Source organism: Mustela nivalis (genome assembly GCF_964662115.1).
Source record: "Mustela nivalis genome assembly, chromosome: 16".
NCBI lineage: Eukaryota > Metazoa > Chordata > Mammalia > Carnivora > Mustelidae > Mustela > Mustela nivalis.
Genome location: NC_139035.1, coordinates 22,203,546 through 22,224,064, shown reverse-complemented (window position 1 = coordinate 22,224,064; position 20,519 = coordinate 22,203,546). Strand labels below are relative to the sequence as shown.

The 20,519-nt window shown below is 37.6% G+C and overlaps 1 protein-coding gene across 3 annotated transcripts in view; it reads right to left on the bottom strand.

The window, feature by feature from the left end:
* Positions 1–20,519, bottom strand: part of PLA2G4A (phospholipase A2 group IVA) — a 162,815-nt gene that overhangs the window by 100,317 nt on the left and 41,979 nt on the right. For all 3 annotated transcript variants that reach the window (XM_082704068.1, XM_082704070.1, XM_082704069.1), the window contains one exon: positions 13,093–13,174. In XM_082704068.1, the coding sequence (XP_082560194.1) occupies positions 13,093–13,174 (82 nt within the window). The remainder of the gene's footprint in view (positions 1–13,092; positions 13,175–20,519) is intronic.

The window sequence follows — 20,519 nt, the reverse complement described above, 5'->3', positions numbered from 1 at the left end:
TACTGTTTCTAACCCCATCATCTTGTAAAATCTGACGCATTGTGCTCCACCTCGTTCTATTACTTAATCAGTTATTCTCCCTACTGTAACTTTTTTCTCGGCTTTATTGAGATATGAGATGTACAACATGATTATTTGATACACATACTGCCAAGGGATTGTCACAATAGGGCTGGTTAGCAACTCTATCATCTCCCACAAATGCCATTTCTTTTTGTGATGAAACCCTTGAAGATCTACTTTCTTAGCAACTTCCAAATTGCTAATATTCCAAATACTCTATTACTCCAAATACTGCTAATATTGTCATTAGCAATTGTTAACTATGATAACTATGTATTGTTAACTATGTTATTGTTATTGTTAAGTACTGTTCACAGTATTTTTTTGTTAACATATTTGTTGACTATGTTATACATGTTAACATATGTTAACTATGTTAACGATACATTAACAGTATTGTTAACTATGATCACCATGTTGTAATTAGATTCCCAGAACTTATCCATCTTATATCCTTTGATGGACATCTCTCTATACCCGCCTCCCACTACCCGAGTTCCCAGCAACCATTGCGCCCCTATTGTAGCTTCAATATAGAACTCAATGAGCTTTTTCTCAATGCAATAGCCTTTGTGCAAATAAAAGATATCACTATTTGTGATTTCCTACCTAGTTCTATAAATGTTCCCTTAGCATACCTTTCTCTACCATTTTCCCTCTCAGTTCACACTAACTTGTGGGCTTTCATGTCACATTGCTTAGAAACCCCTCAAATGAGCCCTTCGAGATGAAGTGAACCCCTTTAAAAAAATGAATGCTCATGTAGTCAAAACCAACTTGTAAAAGAATAACCCCGTTATTTACAGTCTAAAAAAACACACTCAAAAATGTATTCCTCAGATCATGTGACACACATGAATCCTGCAGTTTGATTAATCTCAGATCCTTTAAAACTGATAGTCTTCAAGGTTTAAAGTGCATTCATAATGCATTCATTCACTCCGTCAAGGCTGCAAGAAGGAGGTGGTATAAGTACAACAAACATGAGATTCTTGATCACATGTCCATAAAAATCCCGTTGCTGAGTAATACATTTTTAAAGGCTTCCATATCTTTTTTTAACCATTCTGAATCAATTCTGGAAGTCCTCTCATCCTCTCTTGACTCTAATTTATGCATAAATAGGACACGCTCCCTAATCTACAGCTCTGAGCCCCTCTGTCTCCTGAGATTTTGAGTCTGTTCTTGAAAACCTTGAAAATACTTCAAACTCAACATGTATGAGACAAATTTATTTCCTTTCCCTATTTCTTTGCTTACCTTCAAGGAAAAAGAAAACCAAAGCAAAATAAAACAAAACCCTAAAAGTAAAAACTTGTTATTTTTCCTGACTTTCCTATTTTACTTCATGGAGCCCCTCACTCCCAGCCATCAGAGCTGGAAACACGAGACTCCTTCTCTTTTCCTCACAGCTCCTGTATCCAATCTGTCTCACAGATTCTACCTCTCACATGGCTGTCACCTCTGCTTCCTCAAGCCCACTCAAAAACATCACCGCCCAGTTCAACTAAGCAGTACCTCTCACCTGGACCCATTCCACAATCTCGTAGTTGCTTATCTTCCCCACATTCAAACCACTCTTTGTAATGCCTCCACCATAAAGCCACAGTCCTCTTCATGAAACACACTATTGTCCTTCTCAGACTAGGACTGGGAGGGCAGGCCTAAGCGTGGTAAGAAAGGGCTTACAGAAGGGTGCCTGAGTGGTTCAGTGGGTTGAGCCTCTCCCTTCAGCTTGGGTCATAGTCTCAGGTCCTGGGATCGAGGCCCGTGTTGGGCTCTCTGCTGGGCGGGAGACCTGCTTCCCTTTCTCTCTCTGCCTGCCTCTCTGCCTACTTGTGATCTCTGTCAAATAAATAAATAAATAAAATATTTTAAAAAAAGAAAAAAGAAAAGAAAGGGCTTACAGAGCCCCCCCTCCCTGGACCCCAGGCTCTCCTTCCAGTCAGTGACCCTCCTCCACCATGCAAGCAGTGTCACTCTCAGGAGTTAACACTTAAGCCATGAGGCATCTCTGGAATCCACACATTTCGAACACTCCATACAGTCACACCGATGGCAGAAGCATTGGTTCTGAGTAAGAAAACATGGGTTCTCTTCTACTTATGCATATCCTTATGCTTTCTTTTTTTTTTTTAAGATTTTATTTATTTGTGAGAGAGAGAGAGAGGAGAGAGAGAGATCAGTGGGAGAAGCAGACTCCTTGCCAAGCAGGAAGCATGATGCGGGACTCGATCCTGGGACTCTCGGATCATGATCTGAGGCGAAGGCAGTCGTTTAAACCAACTGAGCCACCCAGGTGCCCTCCTCATGCTTTCTTCTGACATTTTAGCTGATAACTAAACATTATTAAGTTGTGTCCTTGTCCTAAGAATTTTCAAGGGTCCAAATACTATACACATAAAAGGACGAGTGGAATGAGATGTTCTATTTTTCCCTTAACCAGTTCACACATCCCAAGTTGACTAGTTGTTCTGTTTTCTTATCAGGTTAAGATTGTCCACTACAGGTCATGTTCCCTAAAGGCCACATCTATATCCATCTCTATAAAATAAAAATAATTCTACATCAAGCTTCAACTTACTGATTTAGGAATTATTATTCCCATGATGTAGGTGAGGAAGCTGAGACTTGGAGGCCTTTAGTAACTTGAGCAAGGTCATTCGGAGACCGGATTTTAGCCTAGTCTTTCTGAAGCCAAATTCCTTGCTCTTTCAAATACACCAACACTAATAACTCTTACCTATTTTGCCTCTATTAACCCGTAAGCTCTGTGATAGCAGGAACCACACTTTTCCCATTCACTACTAGAGTCTAGCATAAACTCTGAGACATTACAGGAACATATAAATATTGTTGAAGTAATGGGCGATGGACTAGCTCCGAGCAATACTGCAGAAAAGGTGATCTTTACTTTAGGTACACCAACCTTCCCTCTAACTTCTCTCTACTCGTGGCTAGTATATCTCAACTTTCCTGAAGCTCTGCCCCACCCCATTCATTTGTATTTTAATGTAAGTCAATGCCAGTCATTTCTTCCAGATGAATTTGCATTTAACCTTTAATTCCAAGCTCTAGATGCAAATATAATAATAAACCTTTGAATCACATCTTGCCTCCCTTAATAACTCCAGGGAACAGGTAGAGTGTCAAGGGACTTGTTTGCAGACAGGAGTCCCTGCTTTCTCCAGAAAAGGCTTAGAGTTGGAATTGTCATGAGGACAAATGTTGAAGGAGAGTCCCTGCAAATCGATAGAAATGCAGGAACTAGAAAAGTTAGCGAATTCAAAGTGGTTTCGTAAAACAGAACTTTCAGCCGTGATTCTGGATACACTAGAGAGAGAGGAGCAAAGCCCTTAAAACGAGAGCAGCATCGTCTAACAACTCAAAACATCATAGAATACCTTTCCCTCATCTGAAATTGCAAAGCACTTTGCCACAGTAGCTGGACTGTAGCCAGTGAGGCTTTTTTTTGTTTTGTTTTGTTTTGTTTTTGTCTTTTGTTTTTGTAGCCAATGAAATTTATCTGAGGCACAGTTATTGCTAATTGAAATTACAAAGCGGTTGTGTTAACACTATTTTTGAATCCCTTGATCAGTCAGAGTCTCCAATTTGAACTCTCCCTATTTTTTCATCTTTCTTTTTCTCACAGCCTCAGATCTATAAAAGCGGTTTCTCAGGTCACATGTTTCCTTCTGTAAAGGGACATGAAACCATCAGAATGTAGCGTCAGCCAAATGGACGGCAGGAAGCAAGCCCAGTGGCATCTACACACAAATGACTTGGTACTGCTGGGAACCAACCGTGGACTCGGTACATTGAGGACATCGGCTACCATCCGGCATATGGTATAACAGACAGCAGCAGCAACAACAAAATTACTGTGAAGAATGTTGATATTCATGAGAAAACACAGAAAGATCAATTCAAAACAACCCAAAGCCAGCAAATGTCAATCTAGAACAGAACTGAAATTTCGCTTGCTACCTGCCCTGCCTTTTAGCTTCAATCTCTGTGATACCTTCTTGGAAGGAAACAAAAATACCTGCGTTATCAGTGTCTATGTCTGGATGTTTTTATAAGTTTAGAATCTAGGAATGTATCTTGGCATCTGTTTATGTTGGAGAGGAAGGACCTGTTCTCCAAAAATTCTTACATAGTATTAGAAAACATATTAATTATTTATATTGTTAAAGTTAGCTATATGGATTTAGCCACAGATATGCAGTCTACACCACAAAAGAATGGTTCTTATTTTTTATTAACAAAAATACACTACTACTGACATTTTGGGTCAGATAATTCTTTTTTTAAAAATTTTATTTTATTTTTTAAAATTTTTAAAAAGATTTTATCTATTTATTTGACAGAGAGAGACCACAAATAGGCAGAGAGGTAGGAGAGAGAGTGGGGCGGGGTGGGAGTGAAGCAGGTTTCCTGCTGAGCAGAGAGCCCAATGTGGGACTCAATCCCAGGACCCTGAGATCATGATCTAAGTCAAAGGCAGAGGCTTAACCCACTGAGCCACCCAGGCACCCCTTGCGTCAGATAATTCTTTTCTCTGCAATGCTTCCTGACCTCTACACGCCAGGTGCCAGTAGGATCCCAACTGTGACAGTTAAAAATGTCTCTAGATTTATAGCCCAATGTACACTGTGCAGCAAAATCAACCCCCACCCCTGTTTAGAACCACTATACTCAAACAAGTTATTATCCTTGGTACTTTATGTTTATTCTCTAGCATAAACCATTAAAAAATGACCAGATTCCCTAAAAATGTATAGTATACATACTGTGTCCCATGTTTAAAACTTTTTATGATTTTTTTCTAAATCAAAATGTCAAAACTATTTAATAATAACATAATAAAATTCTACTTAGTTTTAAAACCTATCTCAATCTCCATTCAAGCTGTGAAGTCCTCTGGGAAGCTTACTGCCAACACATTTCAGAATCAGCAACATCACATAGCCTAGATACACAATTCCTGAGTGCATATCTTCTTGGGTTGGTTTCCCAGAGTTATTTATACCTATTTCATCTTATCATTTAGACCACAAATAGCTCAAAGGCAAAGCCATTGTACAAGTAAGCATCGGAATGAGATAGGTTTAAGTTGTAGCCATAAAACCTAACAGCCGTGTGATTTTAGATTATTTATTTAATGTCTTTTTAATAAAATGTTTGTACCTATAAAATTAAAATAAAAACAGCACATATCTTCTGTTAGTGTTACTAAACTGAATAAATGAAGTATAATGTTAAGTTCTAAGAACTCTCCTTAGCATTTTATTTATTTATTTAACATGTATTATATACACTCTTTATCAAACACCTTTCTAAACACTTTAGAATTGTATTTAATCCTCATTAAAAAACCTATGAGGAAGGAATAACTATTAGCCCCATTTAACCCCTAAGGAAACTGAGGCCTGGAAAAGTTAAGTAACTTACCCAAAATCATGGGGTTAGTAAACAGATGGGAGATTGGAATCCGGATCTCTAAGCCATGAACTCCAATCTCTAAGCCATGCTTCCTCCTGAGTATGGGACATGCCTTCAATCGTTACCTACCACACGTATTATGTTTATTTCTTTTATATTTCTCAAGGCACTGAGTGAGCAGGAGGTATAAATAACAGAAGCTCAGCATTTATTGATGAGGACGTTAATAATGGACATTAATAATGCATTACATATTTCTTTAACATTTCTTTTGCAAAGTTAAAAGTTCAAAGCTGTTATTTCATTTTGTACCTGCAGATTTCAATTAACCTTATACACAACTTATAATAATTCTGTCTAGAATGTTATCTAAAATATTTCATAAAAAAATATATTGATGCATTAGGAGGAGTAAGAATGGAATAATACTTCTAAAGAGTCAGTAACATTTACAAAATCCCCAGACTATCCCTTGGCTAAGTTTCATTAGTCATTTCCTTCCCTAGTAATTTCAATCTCTACATTATATACTTTCCATTTTTTAAAAAGATTTTATTTATTTATTTGACAGAGAGAGATCACAAGTAGGCAGAGAGAGAAGGGGGAATTAGGCTCCCCGCTGAGCAGAGAGCCCAATGTGGGGCTCGATCCCAGGATCCTGAGATTATGACCTGAGCTGAAGGCAGAGGCTTAACCCACTGAGCCACCCAGGCACCCCATATAAACTTTATATTTTTAAGAAAAATTTTAAAATATGGAAATATACTAAAAGAACATATATGATAAGTGTTTTCACATAAATGTTTAAACTTTTAGAGCAGCAGACGTATTCTCTTTGACATAAAATATTTAAGAGCATACTTTTTTGAGGAAATTTAAGAAACTTATTTAAATAAATAAAAAATTTATTTAAATAAAGATAAAAAGGACTAACTGGACTCATAAAACCTTTGGCCACTTACTAGACTACATGACATTCGAAATGAAAGAAGAACAGTAGTGCCCTCCTAACCCAAGCTATTTCTCAACTTTACAGAAAATACAAGATAAGGGATCTGAGACAGGCATGTTCTGGAACATTTTATTCATCTTGAAATTACCTCCCATAAAAGTCCCACTGGGAAACAGTTTCATTATACATAGAATTTTTAAAACCTTGGGTGGATTCTCAAAAACATTCCAAAAATATTAGTAAACCAAAACTCGTGTTCATCATTAACTTAAGGGCTAATGCTAGGGAAATGTCTGATTTCAGAAAAATATACTTAAGGGTAGCAGGTGGCCACAGGCCAACAGCAGTGCCATTTATAAAAAATATATATTAATCTAAGAAAAGATTGATTCTATTAATCCAAAGGTGTTATAAAGTTTCTGTACATTGAAACCCAGGAAGATTCTAGATAGCTATGGATAGAAATAACAGCAGCCTGGGTCGCTCAGTTGGTTAAGCCTCTACCTTCAGCTCAGGTCATGATCCCAGGACCCTGGGATCAAGTCCCACATCAGGCTCCTCGATCAGCAGGGATCTGCTTCTCCCTCTGCCTGCTGCTCTCCCTGCTTGTGTGCTCTCTCTCTCTCTCTCCAACAAACAAATAAATAAAATCTTTTTTAAAAGATGGAATATATATGCATATTTTATTTTATATTATTTTATTTTAATTATCATTTAAGAGAGGCAAGTGGAGGAAGTGGCAGAGGGAGGGAGAATCAACAAGGGGCTTGATCTCACCAAAATGAAATAAAAACCTGCACCCAAATCAAAAGTCAGACGTTCAACCGACTAAGCCACCCAGGCACCCCAGAAATTATTTTAAAAATTCTCTCTTTAGGGCACCTAAGTGACTCAGTGGGTTAAAGCCTCTGCCTTCACCTCAGGTCATGATCTCAGAGTCCTGGGATTGAGCCCCATATCGGGCTCTCTGCTTGGTGGGGAGACTGCTTCCCTCTCTCTCTCTCTGCCTGCCTCTCTGCCTACTTGTGATCTCTGTCAAATAAATAAATAAAATCTTAAAAAAAAATTCTCTCTTTAGGAGGCCCAAAGAAAGCAATATCCGAGACGAAAGGTATAATCACACATATTTGTGTATCCTGTTCATTCATCCAACATCCTCTGAGATCTAACTACTAGGCCAGACTCAAGGCTAAGCACCAATTTTCTAAAAAGTGAGTAAGACACAGGTTTTACAAATGCTTCATTAAGATGTCCAGGTGACAAAGTGTTAAACAGAAGTCCAAACCGATGTCAGAGAAGTATAGGAGTGAACTGTGCCCAAGGGTATCAGAAAAGACAACGGAAGTGCCATTCCACGATGGAATGCCATTCCATTCCATCTCTTTCTTCCAAGCTGAAAAAAGAAGGATCCAGCAATTTGCTCAACACATTCGCCATGGACATTTCCTGTCTCCCAAGATGAAAAAGTGAAAATTATCCCAGTGCCAGACTATCCCCAAAGAATATTCTTTAGCTCACACAAAGATTATATTTAAGAAATAAATGTCTTCTGATTTTGGTATCTGAAATAATTTTAACCATAGTATGTAATAGTTATTGAGTGTGTACCACGGTTCAGGCATGAGAGTACTTCACATTAGTCAACTCCTTGAATTCTCCTAACATCGCTATGATGAAAAAAGAAGACAGAGAACTAGGGACTAGGGAGTAGTTGTGTTTTGCCTCTGGAGACCACGTTCGTTCATAAATATACTCTGCCTCCTCCCTAGAGATGTGATCACTGCGATACCCAAGAATGTCTACCAGAGAGTGATAATTAATACATTTTCAGTCATTTCTACATTGTTCTTACTGCTGATGAAGATTCTTAAAAAACTGAATAGACAATGTTTCTGGACATTCACACCCAACACCCTGCCTCTCAGGCAAATGTTTACAATTTGGAAGGTTGAGTTCTAAACTCCTTTTGCAGGGGATCAGTAACACAATGTGTTGAGAGTCATGTCCCTTAAAGAGGCTAAATCTTCTTGGTGTTCCTAGAGGTGAGGGGCTCGATGCTACTGCTTGGGAGAGAAGACTGGAGGAAAGAGGAAGACCTTCCCTAGACCTACTCAATCAGAATATGCACTTTGACCAAGAACCCCTGGAGATTCATATGGACATTAATGTTTGAGAAGTACTACTTGGGGAGATGAGGTTAGCCTTGAAACTGCCAATGGCATAGCTACTTAAAAATTAGGAACTTGGTCTAGATCTTGCTATGAATTTACCTGCAATAAAACATTACTTACCCACAGACCGAGACATTATGAAAAATAAAAGCTTGAGGTTCTTAAGAAAAATGAGTACCTTAAGTTATTAAGCAATACAATCTTATAAAAATTGGCTTCAGTACAAACAGTTCATAGTTCTGTCAAATGTATGTATTTTTTCTTAAAGTTTAAATGTTGGAATTAAGCTTTGTGTTCTCCTGAATACTTAAGGAAAGAAAATCCATCTACTATCACAACTGTCCTTGAAGATCCTAATGTTGATGATGATAATTCTGTAAAGTCAAAGAGTTCAGTGTCCATTAAGACCAGCCAAGAATCCTTAACATATGTACTTAATTCGGATTATTAAAAATATCTAACACTGGTGGGGCACCTGGGTGGCTCAGTCGGTTGAGCATCTGATTCCTGATTTTGGCTCAGGTCATGATCTCAGAGTGGTGAGATGAGCCCTGCATCGGGCTCTGTGCTCAGGATGGAGTCTGCTTCAGAGGATTCTCCCTCCTCCTCCCTCTGCCCACCACCACCCTGCTGGCTTACTCTCTCTCTCAAATAAATAAATAAATCTTTAAAAAGCACATAAACAAAAACACTATGTTATCCATTTTCTGATTTCATCTTAGGGAATGAAACATGACTCTAATTCTAGTTCTGAATTCTGAGACTAGCCTCCATTATCATATGTGATCTGCGTTTTCGCCAACACTTTTTAAAAGGAGCAGAAACTCAGTGAGGTAGTTAAAACATTTTTTTTTCTAGCTATTTCATTCTGTTTTAAAATCGGGTTTGTGGCCAGGGTTATGTGTTTTTTGTTTCACATACGTGCAAAGTAAACTATCACCAACTGAAATTTTATGGTCACTGTAGTCATTCTGCAAATAGGTAACTTCTGCTAGAAGAGGAAAGGAACAAAATAATACAAAGTTTAATACAAATCCATCTAACACCTGCGCCTGGTGCAATGTTAACATGCCCCTGGCTACATGTCAGATCTAACTGCAACTTCCTCTACCTTTAAAAGGGAGAGTTATGTTAATACTGCCAAATTAATGCAAAGTACTTGTTTTAGAAATAAGACTCTGGTGAGTCAGGCACAAAAATGAACTTCAAACTACCTCTTCATGAGACAGGAGCATAAGAAGGCAAGGAAGGGCTGTCCCTGGGATACTGGTCTGAATGAAATAGTTGGGCACACGCTGAAATTAGCAACCAGGACCAGGAAGGGGTTGTCCTTTACTTGGCTGGCCTGGGGCCCTCAGGTAAAAACAAAGACATGAGTCAAATGTTACGATTCAAATGTCAGCTCTGACCCCTCAAAAGACAGTTCATGAAGTGCTGCTAATTTTATTATGATGTTTTAGCAATTTAATACAGTATTTTTAAGTGGAGATAATTAGAATAGGATGATTTATCAAGGGACAAAATTAAGATATAATCTTAATATTATCTCAAAAAAGGAAAAAGGCGGATAAGGTATTTTACTGGCAATCAACCACTTGATAAGTGTGGTACCCTTGAGAAGGCCCCCACATACACAGACGAAACCAAAAAAACCCAATAGCAAGCTGTCATTCTTCTTTACCAACATGTAAAACTTTATGGAAACTTGCCTTTCTAAATAAATGCAGACACATTGTATCAATAGCAGAAAAGAGTGTGGGTTTCTGTTTTTGTGGTCTTCACAGACTTTAGGACAATTCCTACAGCTTAATCCTTGTCCATACTAAAGGAACTTCTATATACAAGATCCCAAATTACTTGGTAATTTGTATAAGTGACAGTTAATGCCAATACCTTGTCTCACTGTAATATACTACAACTTCTCAAAAATAAAGTGGTTGGCACTGTATAACATCCTTTTACTTTTTCATGCTACCCTTCTCCATGAATTCATTTCTCTGAGACTTTTTCTTTCTTCTTATCTCCTCCTGACTTTCTATAAACTCACTAAGGTGACATAAAAGGTTGGCAACAACTCCCTTCTCCACTCCAAAAAAAAATTATGTAATAACTCAGTGAAATAAAGTCAAATGTATCTGTTCCGCATTTCATGAGATGAATTAACATCTCATTTTAATTTGTAAGTCTTATTATCAATGTCACTCATCTATGTTTAAAAGGACACTGTCTCCTCTGCCTTAATTCTACAAACCACAGGCCAAGTGCCTGTACTGATGGGGGGAGCTGCTAGGAAAACAGATCCATACCAGTTGAAGGCAATTCAGAGAGCAGAGAGTTTTAACTGCTGTTGGGCTCATCTTAAAACACAGCAAAACCCACTGTCTGCTCGACAGAGTCCTACACTATAGGAATCCTCCACTGTGTACGTTGCTGCTTTGTATAAGAACCTAACTATATATTTTTAAAAGTCAAATTAGGTCATTAACTTGCATGTGTGGCGAGTTCCTGACACAGGCTTCAGTGAATTAAGAACAGCTTTTCTAATAGTCAACCTCTTGAATTATAAAGCCTATGCCTTTTCCCCAGGTCATGAGGGATATATCAGTTTTTAAATATGGCTTTTGATGTGACTTCTCTTTCTTCTGGTGAATTCTCATTAAAATAATGAAAATGCAGGGGGTACCTGGTTGGCTCAGTGGGTTAAGCCTCTGCCTTGGGCTCAAGTCATGATGTCAGGGTCCTGGGATCAAGCCCTGCATTGGACTCTCTGCTCAGCAGGGAGCCTGCTTCCCCCCTCTCTCTCTGCCTGCCTCTCTGCCTACTTGTGATCTCTCTCTGTGTGTCAAATAAATAAAATCTTTAAAAAAAATTAAAATAAAATAATGAAAGTGCAAAAAATTATAAAAAACAAAATAAGAATCAACTCAGAACACTGACAAAAGAGTGATTGGGTTGGACTGAAGTAGGAGATAAAATTTAGAATATAAACCACTGGTCCAGATTAAAGTTGAAGAAACTGTCCTTGTTCCCTCACCTCTCATGAAAACCTCTCTCAGCCAAAGATTCTATGTCCTGTTTCCCATTTTACTTCTTTTACCCACTCCCCAGACGTTCTTTTTCATTCATCAAAGGCTTGAGCACCGATCTTCCATTTTTTTTCTTAGTATTTAACCCTTCTTCATTAGCCCATTTTCGGCATGATTTTAGCAAGTTCATTTTTATTCTTATATTCACTATTATTTTTATTCTTATAGTATTATTTGTATTCTTAAAAAGCATATTCCGCACTTGCTCCCAACCTATTTAACATAAAATGGCCAGAATAAACATTTTTTTTTAATCAAATGAAGATCCAGTGGTGTGACTTGTGAGTCAAATATCATCAAATTTTTCTCCATCGCATTTCTGATGAAATTACAATCTTGGACTTTGTTCTATTAGTTCTTGTCCCCTTTCCCTTTGCTCTCTGTTCTCTGTCAACACTGGACTCATTAATGTAAAGTAAAATGTAAAAATGTTAAAAAAAAATGTGAAATATGATTCGCACAGAGACAAGAGCACCAGAGAACTTAGCAAAATGTTATCATTTAAAGCTCTCTGTTCTTCTCTCACTTTTGAACATGCTGTTTGCTCTGCCTGGGACTTCTCACTCTCACCACCAAGATTCCCTTCCTCTGAGTACCTGTAGGGCAGACGTCCCGGTTTCCCAGATCCATTAACTGCAACCTCCCTTCTTTCTCCAAAACCCCTTCTGAGGGGTTAACTGCCCATTCCCACATTTTAACAATAATTTAAAACTTTGCCAGATTCATCATCATCATCCTTATCTTTCCTTGGATCCCCTGCCCCCTTGATAGCTGCCCCCCCTCCCCAGCCATTCGAGTAGGGAGATTAACCAGGAAAATTGCTTTCCAAAGCCAGGAGAAGGACACTGCCAGAGAGCTCATTCAACATGATCCTCCTCAGGCTGTGTGGCTCAGGTCGCTTCCAGCTGTGCTACCAACAGTTTCTATGGCTATTTCCACACATAATAAACACACTCAAAGGTGTAAGAACTAGAGAAACTGCATTTTTTTTTAATCCTGTAGGTACCCTGCCTCAGAGGCAGCTTGTGTGAAGTCTTGAGTCTTCCAAAATAAATAGCATTTATTTCCAAAATAAATAGCATTTAGTTCCAAAAATCCATTTGTCCTGAGATAGTTGTTTTGTCGGACTCCAAGTACTCTCAATTAATGTAAAGTAAAATGTAAAAATGTTAAAAAAAAAATGTGAAATACGATTCGCACAGAGACAAGAGCACCAGAGAACTTAGCAAAATGTTATCATTTAAAGATCTAGACAAAGATAACCACATTTGAAAGAGGGACAGCCCCCCAGCCCCTGCTTATCAGAGAACTAGTGCAACTAAAGAGTGAACCACAATTACTCATTTTAAGCAGAAAAGCAAATAAGGACACTTACGCATGTCACCGAAGGCCCCCTTGGTCACTTTGGTGGCCCGTAACACCACCACTGTGAATTTGTGGGAATACTGGTGCTCCACCTGGAAATAAATAGTAGTAAATTAAAAACAAGCTTCAAACATAGAATCCAAGCAAACTGTCCTCACTGTTTCCTCGAGACTAGTTAAAAAGATTCAGGTTGAAGGGAAGTAACATTCATACCAGAAACATCCTTTGATCCCAGGGCTGTTACTTATTTGAGTCTCTCCTCTCTCCCACCACGGGATTATTGAGAAGTTTAGATCATGCTTCACTACAATTTGACTACTGGAAGTTTTCCTGTCAGGTTTACCAAGCTTGAGGGAAAATGTAAATGAGGACCAGAGGCCTTCTAGGAAGACAATCAGTCTTTGTACCGGAATGACAAGGAAGCCTGGGCTTAGAGAGGCAAAGTCTGAGCAAGATGTTTGCATTGTTTGTTTTTATTGTTACTGTTTTACTGTTTTACTGTTACTGTTTTTTTTTTTTGGCAAGACATTTCCACAGCAGTATTCAAAATCCTTTGGACCTAAGGCCATAACCAGAGAACTACTGATATTAATTTTAATGCATTTGTTATAAACCATATGCAGCAACGTTAAAAGTTTTTCTGGAAGACTTTAGTAAATACTTCACCTCACTAGAAAGTAGCAAACAATGCTATCAACTGAAGCCGAATAAGGAAGCAGGAACTCAGGAACTCACAAAGTTCTCTGAGCAACTGAAAATTGCGAAGTCCTTATCTAAAGCTGAAGCCTGTCTAATCTTAGAAGAGGCCCACATTTATTAGCCATTCCTATCTTTCCTAACTTTAGCAGACTTGTTTCACTGATTAAGAAGTCCATAATTGATTTTAAAAAGCTAAGATACTGGCAATACTTATAAAGGAGTAATGACAGTCTAAAATCAAGGAAGCTGGGAAAAAAAATTCTAAAAACATAGATTCATATGCACCAGCAGTAGTGAGATAGACGATCAACAGTTAGCACTCCACAGTTTCTGAAGGTATCACTCTATCATTAGAATAATTTATGTTCAGATTTATAACACAGCATCAGGAAGTGGTGAAGACTTTAATGACAAGAATACTTTGTTTAAAAAGACAGAGAAGCCTGTGAAATGTTTTAAGATAACTCTTATTTGAGTTTATTATTGAAGAGAAATACCTTCTATGTCTAGAGGTGTTCTGAGTAGCTAGTTTTACTCCATATAAGTAAAACTATCACTTATAAATGAAACGAATGCTCACAAAAAAGCATGTTGCCTGGAAGTGGCCAAGCTAGGCTCTCCTCTCACTGAGTATAAGAATGAATCTCGTGGACCAGAGAGAGTGAGTCACCTGATGGATGTGTGTTAAGTGAAGATACAGAAAAAGCTCTCAAGAGTGAGAAGGGTCCCCACAGGGTTGCCACTGAGCTCCCTTAGGGTTGGTCTTTTATAGAAAGCTAACCAGGGATCTTAAATCCATTTAACATCTCTAATGGTATCACCATTGAGCAAGGACTAGTCATAATACCTTCAATGGCCTACTTTCCACCTAGGGTCTCGTTAAGCTTTGCTGGTCACAGGTGATTATCATAAGAAAGACACCCACCCCACACTCCTAGGGCAGGGTGGTCTGGTTTGTTCCCCACACCTCCATATTCTTGTAATTTCTGTAAGCTTGATCACATAGCACCCCCATCTATCTCTCCCTAGACCCACCTGTCCTATACTCAGCTTTATACAACCAAAAATCACACACACATTGTCCCCACCAAAAAAAAAAAAAAAAAAATCCGCTATCATAGTTGGAGACTTCAACACCCCTCTATCAGAAACAGATAGACCTGGGATGCCTAGGTGGTTCAGTCAGTTAAGTGTCTGCCTCCGGCTCAGGTCATGATCCCAGAGTCCTGGGATCGAGTCCCACATCAGGCTCCTTGCTCAGTGGGGAACCTGCTTCTCCCTCTGCCTGCCACTTTCTCCTGCTTATGCTCTCTCTCTCTCTGATAAATAAATAAAGTCTTAGAAATAAATAAATAAACAAATCTATCAGGCATACAATTAGTAAGAATACAGCTGAACTCAATGGCACCATTAGTCAACTAGATAAAATTGACATCTATGGACTACTTTGTTCAAGAGCAGAATGCACATTCTTCTTCTTTTTTAATTTGTTTTCAGCGTAGCAGAATTCATTGTTTTTGCACCAGAATGCATGTCCTTCTTAAGATCACATAGAACAATCATACATGTCCTCTCTGACCACAAAAGAATTAAACCAGAAACCAAATAGGATGATGGCTGAAAAATCACAAGTACTTGGAGATTAAATAACACACATGTCAATGAAGGAGGCTCAAGAGAAACTTTTAAATATCTAGAACTAAATGAAAATGAAACTACAGCTTAGCAAAATTAGGGGGAATGCAGTGAAAGTAATGCTTACAAGGAAATTAAATAATATATATATTGACATACATATTATTTCATACATACATATATTTCATGTATTATTTCATGATATGCATATATGAAAAGAAGAAAGATCTAAAATCAATCATCTAAGAGTCTACCAGAAAAAGCGAAGCAAGTTAAATCCAAAGTAAGCAGAAGAAAAATGGTAAAGAGTACAGCAGGAATGAGTAAAACTGAAAATGGAAAATCAATAGAGAAAACAGATGACACTAAAAATTGTTTCTTTGAAAAGGGGCAACAAAATCGATAAGCCTCTAGCTAGGCTAAACAAGAAAAAAAGATAGCACAAGTTATAAATATAAATAAATGAGGGACGTTCCCTCTAGATTCTGTTCACATCAAAAGAATAATAAAGGAATACTATGAACAACTCTAGGCCCCCAATTTAATAATCTAGATGAAATGGACCAATTCCTTAAAAGACATAATCTGCCAAAACTGACACAAGTAGAAACAGACAATCTGAATAAAGAAACTGAATCAATACTTAATCTTCCAAAACAGAAAGCACTAGGCCTGGATGGATTCCTTGATAAATTCTACCAAACACTTAAGGAAGAAATTACACCAATACTGTCCAGTCTCTTCCAGAAGAGAGAAGCAGAAGAAACAGTACCTAGCTCATTTTATGAAGCCAGCATTACCCTGATAACAAAAAGCAGAGAGAGACCTTATAAGGAAAAAAATAAAAATAAAGAACACTATAGACCAATATCTAACTTAAGCATAGATGAAGAAATTCTCAACAAATTATAGCAAATAGAATCCAATAATATATAAAAGGAATTAAAATTACAGCCAAATAGGATTTACCCTAGGTATGCCAGCCTTATATAACCTCTCAGAATCTCACTCCATCTTGGGGGTTGTGAGTTCAAACCCCACTTTGGGTGTAGAGAGTAGCTAAAATAAAATCTTAAGAAAAAATAGCTCTACATTATAAAAAAAAAAAATAACACATATAGAGAGATGATAATGTTATAAGGATTCATTGAGTATGAACCATATGTTACACATTCTTCTAGATGCAAATTCTCATTTAATTTTTGCAACAATCTATAAAATAGGTATGATTTATATGTGATTAAAGTGAGATTCTGAGAGCTTAAATAATTTCCCAGTGTCTCATAGACAGTAAAAGTTAAATATGAATTAGAATCTATTCTTGCTGCATTCAAAGTCTTCGCTCTCTGTACGTTCCTTTAGTTACACAGAGAATAATACCAAGTACCAATACCTTAATAGTGAAAAAGGCTGTTTCCATTTATTCAAGTGGTATAGTTATTATCTGGTCTATTATATCGCTTATTGACCTGAAGTTCCTCTGTTAACTGAGTTATTTCCTGTATCATTCAGCTCTGTTTTTTGTTTTTTTTTTTAAGATTTTATTTATTTGCCAGAGAGAGAGAGAGTACACACAAGCAGGCAGAGACGCAGGCAGAGGCAGCGAGAGAAGCAGGTTCCCTGCTGAGCAAGGCACCCGATGCGGGACTCAATCCCAGGACCCTGGGATCATGACCTGAGCTGAAGGCAGTGGCTTAACCAACAGAGCCACCCAGGTGTCTCATTCAGCTCTGTTTTAATCTGCTTTTATTTCCCTTAGCCTCAACTCTGTGTTGATTATAAAGAATGAAATACTTGCATACTCTTCACAGGAAATAAGGGGCAAATCAACTACTTACTTGGTTTTTATAAGTTAACTTTGGAACCATTGTCAATCTTCAGATTACCTGTAAATTATTTTCAGAACATGCTCATTTCTTTCTTAGAGCTATAAAGATTATAGCACCTATAAAGTAAGTATAAATTCTTGGAGAAAAATGTTTAGTGTCCATCAATAACTATCCAAATATCTTTTGATAATTCTTTTGTTTTGTGGGGTCAGTATCACATGTAAACTTCAAACTAGGATGGACTAGGCTAACTTCCGACTTGGATGGGAGACTTTTGGTTATATCTCCAGGTGGTACCAGAAGAAATGACATTACTGAATTCAGTGTTCTCTGGAGGAAACTAATGACTCAGCACAATCCCTGTTGGTAGCTGGCAAAAAGAGATGCCATATTTCAATTGAGATGTCAAATATAAGCTCAATATACTGACTCAGCCACAGGTTTAAGCTTTGCCTACAGGTATTGGATTACCTTACTTTTTTCACCCCTAATCTTTTCCACAGTAAAAATCCCAAGCTTTTTTTTTTTTTTTTTTCCCTGCAATTATAATTTCCCAGTCATTAGGAAAATAGTTACTGTATTAAATTCATTCTGAAAAATTACATTACCATCTGTAACTGAATTGACTGGGCATTGGAAAAAAGACTAGTCAGCTTGTACAGAATCAATCTGATGATTGTTCTAATCTGCTGAAAGTTCTGCTGCTACAGGGAAGAACCAAAAAAAAAAAAAAAAAAGGATCATAAAACAAATCTGATGTGAGAGAAGGTAGATTCTACATGCAAATATCTTTCTTTCTCTATTTAACAGCCATTGCCTAATTTTAATTCAAACTAAAACCATAGGCTGTTCGTGTGATAAAGACTGGAGAATCTCACTACTGAACCCAGAGATTGCGATCATCACAATCAGCAATAGGCAATTTCAAACAGATCTCAGAAAATGTTTTAAAAGAATTTCTTCACTGATGTCATCTAGGATTTAGGAGAGTTTTTTAGATAAGATAACTTTTTAGTTTCACTTCCTGGTGTGGAGTTTCATTCTAATACTTTGAGAGGCACAGGCACTGTTTTATTATTCTCTCACATTTTTTATGAGCAGCCAGATTATCTATTTATAATCTATAATGCTACCTAAACTTGATTTAAGAATTCCCAGTCATAAATGTAGTGATCCAAAGGGGCACGTGCACCCCAATGTTTATAGCAACAATGTCCACAATAACCAAACTATGGAAAAAGCCTAGCTGTCCATTGACAGATGAATGGATAAAGAAGATGTGGCACATATCTACAATGGAATATTATGCAGCCATAAAAAACCCAAAATCTTGCCATTTGTAATGACATGGAGGGAACTAGAAGGTATTATGCTAAGCGAAATAAGGCAATCAGAAAAGGACAATTATCATATGATCTCACTGATATGAGAAATTTGAGAAACAAGACAAAGGATCATAGGGGAAGGGAGGGAAAAATGAAACAAGATGAAACTAGACAGGGAGATAAACCATAAGAGACTCTTAATCTCAGGAAACAAAGTGAGGGTTGCTAGAGGGGAGTGGGTAGGAAGGATGGGGTGGCTGGGTGACGGACACTGGGGAGAGTATGTGCTATTAATTGTGTAATACTGATGATTCATAGACCTGTACCCCAAAACAAATAATACACTATATGTTAATTAAAAAAAAAAGAATTCTCAGTCATGGAATGCCATATACATAAATTATCTTAATGTCCCAAACACCTAATTTGTCAACAGAATTTGTTAGCTCTAGCAGAGCTAGATTTTTCTTCATTACAAGAAAATCATAATCAGAAATCTGACTTGAGTTTCTTCTCTCTCATGAGCAAGAAGTTTTTCCCTCTTATACAACAAATATATATCTAATACAGTAATCATATATATCATAATAAATATGTACATATCTTTAAAATTAAATATAGAGTTCATTTTCAGTGAAGTTAAAAGATTTTAAGTCCTATTTTAATTAGGATTCTGAGATTGCTGAAAAGCAGTACAAAAAAGAAATTTGATGGTGCCAGCCTGAGTCTAAAATACTCATTTAATGACATACTCACCATAAATTTATAGTAACTATAACTTCATCAAGATACCTAAAATTCAAGTCACCCAAATTTTTAGCATTTAAATTTTAACTGAGATGTAGATTCTAACCCAATGGTAATTGAGTAGCCATAGTACCACACACACACAAATTTTTTCTGAACATCAGCTTTTTCTCTACTCAATATCCTTGAAGAAATCTATACTCTCCTTGGAGTAACTATGGCTCAGTTAAGGACCATGATGTAGAGATGTACTTCATTCTCCTGGAAGTCCTCATCAGAACATATAAAGCACCAGGCAGACCTGAACATTTTTCCCCACACATTCTTAAAGATGCTTTTGATGGCAGAAATATTTATTTAGGGACATCTGGGTGGCTCAGTCCTTAAGCGTCTGCCTTCTGCTCAAGTCATGATCCCTGGTCCCTGTGATAGAGTCCCACATCGGGCTCCCTCCTCAGGGGGAACCCCGCTTCTCCCTCTCCCTTTGATCCTCCCCCTGTTCATGTTTCCTCTCTAGCTGTCTCTCTCTGTCAAATAAGTAGATAAAATCTTTTTTTTTTTTTTTTTAATTTATTTAAGGCACTTAGGTGGCTCAGTTGGTTAAGCGACCGCCTTTGGCTCAGGTCATTATTCTGGAGTTACAGGACTGAGTCCCTCACCGGGCTCCCAGGTATATGGGAAGTCTGCTTCTCCCTCTGTTCTCCCTTCTCATGTTCTCTCCCTCTTTCTCTCTCTCGATCTCACAAATAAATAAATAAAATCTTTGTGAAAAATTTATTTAGGTTAGAATTACTGACCTATGTCATGTTTGCCATGTTTGTTCAAATCTAAGAGTATCTTCGCAATGATGATTTTCAGATGTGTATTTTTTTTATAAATATATATTTATATATTTTATTTTACTTATTTATTTGACAGACAGAGATCACAAGTAGGCAGAGAGGCAGGCAGAGGTGGGGGGAGCAGGTTCCCTGGAGCCCGATGCAGGGCTCGATCCCAAGATGCTGGGATCATGACCTGAGCCGAAGGCAGAGGCTTTAACCCACTGAGCCACCCAGGTGCCCCCTCAGATGTGTATGTTAAGTCTAGTAGATCCAACAGACTTGAAAATATAGACATATTTACAGATGTCCTTTCGGGTAATTTACCCTTATTTTAAGGGACTTCTTCAAAACCTTCTCTTGGTCTCAATTCATCTTTGC